The sequence below is a fragment of the Camelina sativa genome, chromosome 17 (assembly GCF_000633955.1).
Source record: "Camelina sativa cultivar DH55 chromosome 17, Cs, whole genome shotgun sequence".
NCBI lineage: Eukaryota > Viridiplantae > Streptophyta > Magnoliopsida > Brassicales > Brassicaceae > Camelina > Camelina sativa.
The window spans coordinates 3,806,370-3,816,425 of record NC_025701.1 but is presented as its reverse complement, the minus strand read 5'-3'; the positions used below and the strand labels follow the sequence as shown (position 1 = coordinate 3,816,425).

General features: G+C 36.9%; 3 protein-coding genes across 4 annotated transcripts in view; 1 reads left to right on the top strand and 2 right to left on the bottom strand.

Moving 5' to 3' along the window:
- Positions 1-457, bottom strand: part of LOC104759127 — a 1,794-nt gene extending 1,337 nt beyond the window's left edge. The window contains exon 1 of one of the 2 annotated variants that reach the window (XM_010482094.2): positions 15-457. In XM_010482094.2, the coding sequence (XP_010480396.2) occupies positions 15-374 (360 nt within the window). In that variant the 5' untranslated portion in view covers positions 375-457. The remainder of the gene's footprint in view (positions 1-14) is intronic. The other variant, XM_019239723.1, reaches the window with a different exon arrangement.
- On the bottom strand, positions 1,265-5,631 carry LOC104755118 (probable Xaa-Pro aminopeptidase 3). Its single transcript, XM_010477457.2, has 13 exons — positions 5,493-5,631; positions 5,198-5,272; positions 4,843-5,106; positions 4,658-4,750; positions 4,342-4,548; positions 3,769-3,872; positions 3,619-3,685; positions 3,431-3,538; positions 2,900-2,992; positions 2,541-2,625; positions 2,213-2,283; positions 1,791-1,846; positions 1,265-1,576 (listed from the first exon to the last, which is right to left on the bottom strand). The coding sequence occupies exons 1-13, from the start codon at positions 5,538-5,540 to the stop codon at positions 1,405-1,407; spliced, it is 1,443 nt and encodes a 480-aa protein (XP_010475759.1). The 5' UTR covers positions 5,541-5,631; the 3' UTR covers positions 1,265-1,404.
- Positions 5,773-8,166, top strand: LOC104755119. The gene is made up of 7 exons (XM_010477458.2): positions 5,773-6,061; positions 6,244-6,290; positions 6,548-6,677; positions 6,782-6,968; positions 7,315-7,444; positions 7,566-7,742; positions 7,836-8,166. The coding sequence occupies exons 1-7, from the start codon at positions 5,845-5,847 to the stop codon at positions 7,992-7,994; spliced, it is 1,047 nt and encodes a 348-aa protein (XP_010475760.1). The 5' UTR covers positions 5,773-5,844; the 3' UTR covers positions 7,995-8,166.

The following is a 10,056-nucleotide window of genomic DNA, read 5'->3' as shown; positions in this document are numbered from 1 at the left end:
GTCTTGAACGTGATCTTCCCTTTGGTAGGCGGGTCCTCAGTATAGATCTCGTTGATAGTGACCCAAATAAGAAGCTCCTTGGCCTTGACTCCAGTGAGCTTCTTGATCTTCCCGGTCTCAACCACGGCAGTGACCTCAGTTCCGTAGGAGACAAGCTTATCGATCTCTGCGAACTTGTGAGTGATGCTCTGTTTCTGCTTTAGCCACACAACACCCGACTCTCTGTCGTACCCAACCTCTTCTATATCCTTCAATGGTAGTAAACCATTGGGCATAGATATCTCCTTGAGGAAAGTCTTTGTCTTCTCTCTGCATATCTCATCTCCACTGTACTTCTCTGCCTTAGCTCTCACCTCCTCTGTAACCAAACCCATCCCTGTTTCTTTGTATCTCTTGTGGTGTTTTTAGTTTTTGCTTTGTCTAAAAGCTGAAGTTGTGTGTTGTGGAGAGGTAAGGGACTTCAGCCTTGTGATATATAGGTGACCTGTAGGGTGTTTACCCTTGGTTTCCTGATCTAATTACGGAAATTGCCACCAGGTTTAGAAAATGAACGGTATGTGAAATACACTGATTCAGAACATACCTTTGAACATTATGCAATTATTACTTTTGGTATCAAACTGAGACCAACTCTATAAAAAAGAAGGTGAAAAAACATCATTATGGATAACGACGTGATCGATTGTCTTTTTACTCTGCAAGAAATATAAAAGAACGCAAAATCTTTAAATTTTTGAGTTTGCAATTTCATGTTAATTTGGATGAGGTGCATGTAAAAAAGCATTAATGGGCATGATTGGGCAGATTTATGGGTGACTTAGAATATAATATCGAGATATCGTGTCAACTCTTTTTCCAGTTTTGGGCTAAACCATATATGTCTTACATGATCATATGGCTATCATCAACACAATATTAATGATGATTATTATTATGATGTGGTGCATGGCCCTTCCTTATAAATGCAGTGCCTATCATCATCTGACATTCTCCTCACCTGCTAACCAGTAACCGACTTCCTCAATTATTTTTGATATGAATTTAATCGAATAAACCATTTATATCGTGTTACGTATTAAGGATCACTTATACTGTTAGTGTATTGTGAATTAATTTTTCTTCTATCTTAAGAAACCAACCATAACCAATAAAGACATAACTATACGGGTTCCAACGTCTAACTTATTTGATTGTGACCTTACTTTCTTGTAACTCGATGTCTTTTGGTTTTGCTACTTACAATTCCACAGTTTCAGAATGCTACTAGTTCAGGATTTCTTTTAATACACTTTCAAACATTCATACGCAAGGAACATGAATTCACGTTTGAAATCTTGTTAGAATTCTTATCAATGATGTTTTTGGTTCAAAACAATCGTTGTGTCAAGGTTCGTATGCAACCTTTTAACCTTGCGAAGAGAAATTGGCGAAGCTTTGCGCAGCGTTTCCATGGCAGTGGTTATTCAACAGTGTCTCTATGTGTTTGATCTCCTTAGGCATTGACCCTGTGAGCACCTCGTAGCCTGTCTCAGTGATCAGAACGTCATCCTCGATCCTTATCCCAATCCCTTGGAATCTGCAAATAGAGAAAAAGTATAAGCAGTATCAATAGAAATGTCATGTCACCATTTATTTTCTTGTTGGATAGATCATGTCATGTTCCCACGGTTGATTTGCTATTAAATTACTCAGATTTACACAGTTCGATACTTTATTGGATGCAAATATTTCTACAAACCACGATTTTTTACATGAAGTTAGTGCGTTGAGTTTGGAGAGAGTATTTCTACCTTTCAGGGCAGTCGAATGAAGATGGAATGTAGACTCCTGGCTCAATCGTAATCACCTGTCCAAACAGCGTTCATAAGTTTGATATCTGAGAGTCTGAAAGATCAAAGATCACTGTCTAGAAAACACTAGAACCAGTCATTTGATGTAATCTATCCTAGTAGATTCTATCAATTGCACCATCAAACCCATTTTTTCAAACTTAAGGACCCAACGCCATCACACAATTAGTTAATAAACTTCAACGATCAGTTTTCAAACGATCAGGATTCAAAGGGCACAGATCGGATTTATTGGACTAGCATCATCAATCAGAGTGTCTGAGGTAGGAGGGTAAGTAGAACGGTGAAGATATTAATATTATAAGCCTGACTTTGGTGGGTTCCTTACAAAAACTAAGACTCAATGGAGTAGTAATACTTACAAAACCAGGTTGCAAAGGACGGTCATATCCCACAGCAGAAGAATCATGCACATCCATCCCAAGGTAGTGACCTTTTTATCCATTACAAGAGAACCCTGTTAGATAAGTTTTTTCCCAACCATACAGGATATATTTTTTTGTGATTTTGATTACATGATAACTTTTATTTTCTTTTTGGGGAAGAAATAACTTTAATACAGCATAATGCAGGAAAATAACAAGGATGATACCATCTAGACGTCAATCAGACTTAGTTGATTGTATTCGTTTCATCGAACAAAATTGCAAATAAGTTAATGTGATCGAGTTCAATAATGCATATGCATACCTATGGAGGTCGGATTCAGCTGGTGATATAGTCTACGACTTTTCAGGATGCCCATCTTCATCAGTCCATCGCACAACAACTCGGTCTGCAAAAACCACAAAGCATCATCTGAGTCTAAACATCATTCTGTTGGCAAATAATGCTTTTAAGTTTTAAGCTGCTGAGTGCTGATGGTATTTAACTATTTATAACATCTCTGGTCCATTTAAGCTTCTGAAATATTTGTAAACCAGCCTTCTACAGAAGTAAAATAGTATTTTCACATCATACCAAACCTGCTAATAGTGAACGGTACAATTTGTGTGTTTGATAATACATTTTAAGCACAAAGAGACGGCTTAAGATAAGTTCATATTTACCGAATATGTGTTTAATTTGCGGATGGTTGTACCAGGCTTGCATTGTTTTATGCATTCTTTGTTTGTCTGAAGTATAAGATCATATAGCTCTTCCTGAAAACAATACAGAGATATTAATACTTTTGATAGGGAAAGTTTTAAGAAAGCCGCTTCATAATTACTATCCATCTTTTTATCTAAACATAATTGTGAAATCGAGCAAAGATCCACAAAATCCTATGTAACCTATGCACATGTCCAAATTCGAACAAATGGTATATTGCAGTAAACAATTCTAACATGCAACAAAAAAACCTATATTTGCGTGTTACTCGATGCTATAACAATCCAAAAGAAATTCTGGATACAGAAAAATTGCTTTCAGGCGATACATCTCAGAAAGAGCAAGAAATTTGGTAGTAGAGTATGAGATAGTAAGTAAACTCATATCTCACAGTTGCATCATCCAAACACCCACGGCAAGCACAAACGTTAAGAATATTGAATATGCAGACAAAAGAAGATAAAAAATGAGATAGCAGAGACATCAACCTGAAGAGAACTGAATTTTCCGCAAGGAGGCCATGTCCGAGTAAGGTCACTAACATAACCATGTAACTCGCAACCCATGTCCATCAAGACAAGATCACCATCTCTTATCTGCAGATAATTATATAAAAAAATACTGGCTTCAAAAACATCAATGTACTAGCAATCAAATAGGGTTTTGTCAAACTTACTCGCTGATCATTCCGTGAATAGTGAATAACACTAGCATTTGAACCGCCACCGACTACAGGATTAAATCTGAGAAATAAAACGTGACATTTTTCTTGTCACTAGAATAAGAATACTAGGAAATACTTATTGTAAGAATAATCAAGACTTACGCCATCCGCTGAGCACCTCTTATCCGGCACTCATATTCAACTTGGGCTGATAAGATGCCTTCATCAGGAAACCCTTTCGAATGTAGCATTGTTTTAAGAAGACCCTGAGGATGAAAAGATCCAAATCACTCCATACTCACTGTCTGTAATAGCTAATTATCTTCAACCAATATTTAGAAAACGGTTCATGACGTTCTATTGGCTCTATGTTCCTTGTTCGTAGCACTTTGGCCACAAGACAAACGTAACAATTAGAATAGAAAAACTTTCACATGTCATTGAGCATTGCCTTCATGAATCACAAATTTGTTCCTTCGGATCATGGCTGGAGAGCTTTCTATGCGTGTGTTCCTCATTTTTTCACATCAAATCCTAAGGTTAAACTGACTATATACACACAGAATCGTCAGCAAAAGTTGTCAATTTTAACCAATCTTTCCTATTATCTCTTGTAATTTCCCCCACCATCTTTAATTTTCAGTTACTCTCTAGCATCTCAGTTGTATTTAGAAGCTAACAAAAACAGAAAAGTTTCAAGAGTATTAACTATGCCTTCGTTGTAAACAGGAATACCTGGCAAGCAATAGATGCAGACTCTCTCATCAATTTGAGTTCCGCAGGTGATTTAATTAACCTCAGCTCATGTGTTAAACTTGAAAGAGTTTTCACTTTGCCAAGAGATGCTGACTTCTGAAACTCATCCAAGTTTGTGTATCTTTGCGAGGCAGTTTGAACATTATGAAACACTTTTGAAGAATGTCTTAACATGTCTGAAAGAATCTGTACATAAAGAATGTGAAAGAAAACAAATGTCGCGTTACAGAAGTAATAAAGTCAACAACATAAGAAAATTTATAAGAGAGGCCGCTTAAGGAAGAATATAAGCTACCTCAGGTAATTTGCTAATCGGATATGCTTGGTCTGCCTTGAAGAACTCAGACGCTGCATCAACTCCAGCAACTTCTCCTTGCCAAGCAATATCCTACATCACAGATCAATTCTTATCAATTGCCAAACAGAAATAAAATCACTCTGTATACAGAAATTCATATACTAATAGATCATCATACGTACCTTAGGAGTTGACTCTGGCATAAACATGCATAAACCGCGATCACTACTTAAAACAGCCACACCACCTGGCTGCTGGCAACCAGTTAGATACAAATAATCAGCCTCTTGTCTGAACGTATATGGAACAACGTCTGTCATCATTTTCTCAGGGGCTGAAGAAATGATGGCTAAGCTGTTCTCAGGGAGAAGCTCCACAAGTTTCTTCCTTCTACCAATGTATTCATCAATTCTTATTCCTGGTGTGATCTCTCCTTCCGCCATTAACTGATCGGGAAGAACGAACCATCAGAGCATATAAATAACATTTTCAAATCCAAGAAAACATAGTCAAAAGTAAATATCACATGGGAGTTACATGAGGATGAGATGCTGGAGTTGGCTGACCAATCTCTCTGACCCTTTGGGTTGAATATGCATAGCGACTAATGACCTGAAACAAGTAATTATCATCGGTAGTCAACTCAAGTACTCTCTGCAACCTAAGTCTCAAAATTTCTGCAAATTTCATAAGATAGTCAATTCTCTCATTCAAAACATGAAACTTTAGGATCCACAAGATCTCTGAACCCGAAAAATTCGATCTTTAATCCTCAAATCTATACAAAACAAGGAGGAGCCAAACTAGCAAGGAAACATGAATTGAGCATTACCTGAGTTCTTGATACTCTCCGAACTAGATTCCGCGCAAGTACCTGCATCTCTTTCCTATCTCAAACTCGCAGACTCTTGAGGTTGAGAGGATCGAATCGGACTTGGTGTGATGTTCTATTGTTCTGGTAGGCTTTCAGAGGGTTTAGCTGTTTGAAGCTGCGTTTTCTAAACGTCGCGTTTCAGGGTTTTAAAACGCTACCGCACTTTCCGAATCGCTGAATCCTACATTAGGGCTCAAAAAGTCTTTTACTTTCTCCATTTTCTTTCTGGGGTTAACTGGAACATTAAGTACCCAGCAAAGAAAAGAAAAAAGCTCAAAACTTTTGAAAGAGAGAGAGTAACAAATTAACAATGGCTGCTGTAGATGAAGGGAACGATGTTGGAAGAACAGTAGAGGAAGAGCCTGTGTGTGAAAAAAGAGAGAGAGAAGAAGAGGAGGCTGAAACAGAAACATTGACTCCATGGGAGCAACACTCCAGGATCATAAGCATCCCTCGGTTCGACTACAAAGCTCCTTCTTCTCTGCTTCATCATTCTCATTCAGGCTTCCTCGTCACCTGCACCATCAGTATGATCTTCTTCTTCTTGTATCATCCTTTTTAATTTCGTTTTGCGGCCATGACCTTAAATTTCTCGAATTTATGAGCTGTGGGCATTGCGAATCTGAGTATTGGATTGAGGAATATAGATTTTGTGTTTGACGAGACTCGATTTTAAGTTAAACTGTTTCTGATTTTCACTTTTTATCAGAAAGGGAGAAAAGTGCTACTAAAGAGGTCATGTCCATCCTTGGAAAGGTAAGGTATCGTCACATTGCTCCATCATTAGTGTAAATTTTTGTTCCTGCGTTTAGAAGATAAACTCAGGATGATTGATAATCAGTTGTGGTTGAGAAACACTTTATTCTAAACGAAAAGTATTTGTGGAAATGAAAGTTTGTAAAGATGATGATTAGTACATTAGTGGGGGATTGAATTAGTGTTTGAGTTGGGAAGTTATTAGTTCTCAAATGTTCAGCTTATCTCACAGAATTCAATTTTTTTGATTTGTTCAGTATATTGTGTCCATGCCTGAAGAGAAATCTGAAGTTCTAAAATCAAAAAAACAAAAACTTTGTGCACAAGAGATAGAGGAAGGCGAAGAGAAGACCGTACCTCTTGAGAATGATGGCTTGCAGGAAACAGGTAATGTTCATTTGGGGAAGAGCATAGCCAAATTCTTGGTGTTTTTTTTTTTTTTTTTTGCGCTTATGGTCTTGTCTTTCTTTTCTCTTTTGTGCCTTGTTTAGGTGGAAATCCAAATGTTGAGGATCCCAAATTAGCAAATGAAGAACACAATTCTCTCATGTCATTGGTTAAGCTGACGAAGAGTGGCCTGCTTCTCTTTACTTTCCCTGTTGAAAACTCTCCCGATACAACTAGTATCGTATCACGAGTCTTCCAATCTATGGAATCTGGAGCTCTGAAGGCACCAATGTAAGTTTTTATTGTGAAATGTTAGTTAGTGAACCTTTGGTCATTTGATTAACCTTTTGACCGTTCTTCATTGGAAATCAAGCTTTATACCACTTGCCTTAGAATTCAACTCTACCTTTAAATAAGCATGCTTATAGTTATAGAGTTCTGATTTAATCTCGAATAATTTTTTCAAGTCTGATAGTCCCAAAGAGTGGTTTCTGTTACATATCAGACCTATCTCATTCTTTGTGGACCATGTAGTTATTACTTATTAATCCACTCTGCTATCATTATCTTCTCAGATTCCGTTGATGTAAGCATGTTTTCTTGTCAAAACAAGTAATTTATGCTTTGATTGATGCAGCTGGTGCCATCGGATATTCCCAGTTCAAGCTACTTGTGGTTTGACAGAGAAAGAACTTCGGGAAACAGTATCAAAGCTTGTTCAGCGGTTTGTCAATGATAAAGACAATACACTATCAAAACCTGTGAAGGTAAGAAAGAGTTTTTCTGTAGAATCAAGTTTCGTTATATAGGATTATATGTTAACTGTTAAGAATATTGTTAAGAGTCAAGGCAATGGTTATTAACTACACACCAGTCACCACCATATAGTTTGCAGCTGGGTATCAGCGTAGAGGTGTGGAAGAGACGAAAGGAAAGATTCAGAAAGAAGCATCAGAGGTTCTAGATCAATGTCCGTTGCTGGACCGCATAAAATGCTTTGAAACTGTGGCAGCGGGAGTGAAAGACATTGTACCAGATTCAGTTGTGGATCTCAAAACTCCAGAGGTAGTGTGTGTATGTACATGTAGAAAATAATTCTAACCTTATAATAACATCATCCCGTTTATAAAGTCTGATGATTGGAGTAAAAATGTGCAGTTATGTGTCCTGGTGGAACTCTTACCGCTCTCTAGAATACCAAGTGGCTCCATTGTAGCTGCTGTATCAGTGCTTCCACATAGACTCGTTAGCACAAAGCCAAAACTCTGCATCAAGCCTCTAGTCCCTGAATCCAAACACAAAAAGGGACAAAACTGACGTGCGCAAAGGCATATCGTTGCATTGGGATTTCCAGAGCCAACAAAGTTTAACCGAAGTTGTAATCTCTCTGTTTAGTTTTCTGTCTTTAGATAAGCTTTCAGTGTCTGTAGTGACGTTAACAAGGTGTTGTAACCAATGTTTTATTCAAGAGAAAACAAAGATAAACCCATCTCCACTCTGCTTAGGCAATTAAAAATTAATCGGTTTATATTTGGTTTTCAATCAAACCAATTGATTTTAACCTTCTTTTCTCGGATTGATCCTTTTGGATTCTTCGAAAGATGGACCCTAACCAGGTTTAATCTCAGCTGCTTCCTCTTCGTTTTTAGATTCTTTTAGGTTTCTAAGTTCGATTGCATATCAGATTCTTGATTAGTTTCGTTGACTTGTTCGATCTGAATGTTATTGGTTTGGATCTGTGTTTGGTCTCCGTAAAAATAATCCGGAGAAAAGTATACATTTGAGCTAGGTTAGAGAAGAAGACAATGTAATAAACTTGTGAATCCCGAAAATTGTTCCTTTTTGCGACAATGTGTAGGAGGAATGTAATCTTTTATGTACTCTTTTTGGTTAGCATGGTAATGGTTGTTACAATATAATGGAATATGCTTGCATGAACTCCTAATAAAGCGTTTGCTATATCATACGTCATAATTGTAATATCTATGACTTTTATCAGAATTGAGGCTTACCAAAACTTTATTCAATTATTCTTAAGGCTATGGGTTAAGTGTCTATAGTACAGGAGCTTATAAACCTATATGGCCTGTTACCTTACAAGCAACCTATAAAGAGTGTGATCTAGCCATGGATTCAGTGTCTATAGTACAGGAGCTTAGTAAACATTAAAAACATGTGAATTTCTTTGTTGTTCTTATTCTGTTGTATTCACGGCTAAATCTTCTCTTTTTTTTCCACTCTTCAGGCAGCTGCGTGGTTTATCCTTGGAGTATTTTCTCTGATAAGGTTTCAAGCTGACTATCTGCTCGTTGTTGGTGTTTGCTTGTCCCTCAACGTGGCTAAATATCATTGGCTTCACAAAGTGCAAGATAGGTAAGGTTCCTTGTCAATTTTTGACCATTGCCATGATTTTGTTAAGAATCAAATCAGCTGTAGATCACTAGGTTCTTGAACAAAAGAACATATATAGAGGTAAATAATAGACATTCACCAAATTTTGGTTGGCAGATGCAAAGAAACAGTTTCAGCAATTTGCCTCGCAGACAATTGCATCACGATTCCAATCAACTGTACAATCTGCCTTCACCCTTGTCTAAATAAAGAGAAGAAAGACGCTTTAAAGGGTTGTGAGTAGGAGCGAAGACATTGTACAAAGAAAGATTGCCAAAACAACACCGTTGGTTTTTTGACTGATTGTTTTCCAATGTTTTTGTAAGGGGTTTAAGAGCTCCTATATTCGTCTTTCTATGTATTTTACATTTTAGACTTACCCTATTAACATTTTGCATCTCGCATGGTCTCATCATACGTATATTTAGCCCGAAAAAAGATAATTCAGAAATTTTCTATACCTAAAACAGTCAACATATGCATCTTCCTTATATGTTGCAAGGCTTAACGTCTTTTTGTTATTGGTGAACTGAGTTTATCCATTCACACTAAGATAAGCTTCATGATGATTTGATTTACTTGATCTTCTCCATAAACGGATTACAAACCATATTGTTTGTTATTTCAAATAACTTATTTGGTCGTTTAGTACTATATATATGGTCTAGATAAACAAAAAAGATACTGAATTAATTTGACCGGGTTAATTTGGAAAAGGTGAAATTTGACGACTTTGAAAAAGGTGGAAAGAAAAGTTTTGTTATTTTGGCGGAAAACGCGATTTTGGAGTAAGATAAGTGAGTTAGCCAAAGACAAGTGATTCATAATTTTAAAGTAAGATAAGTGAGTTAGCCAAAGACGATATATTTGTCTACTAGCTAGGAGATAAAACAATAATAATATTTTCCTATGTTCTGCCAACATCATATGTACTCCCCTATCAAAAGAGGTTTTATAATGAATCGGTATCTATTTTTTTTTTTTTTTT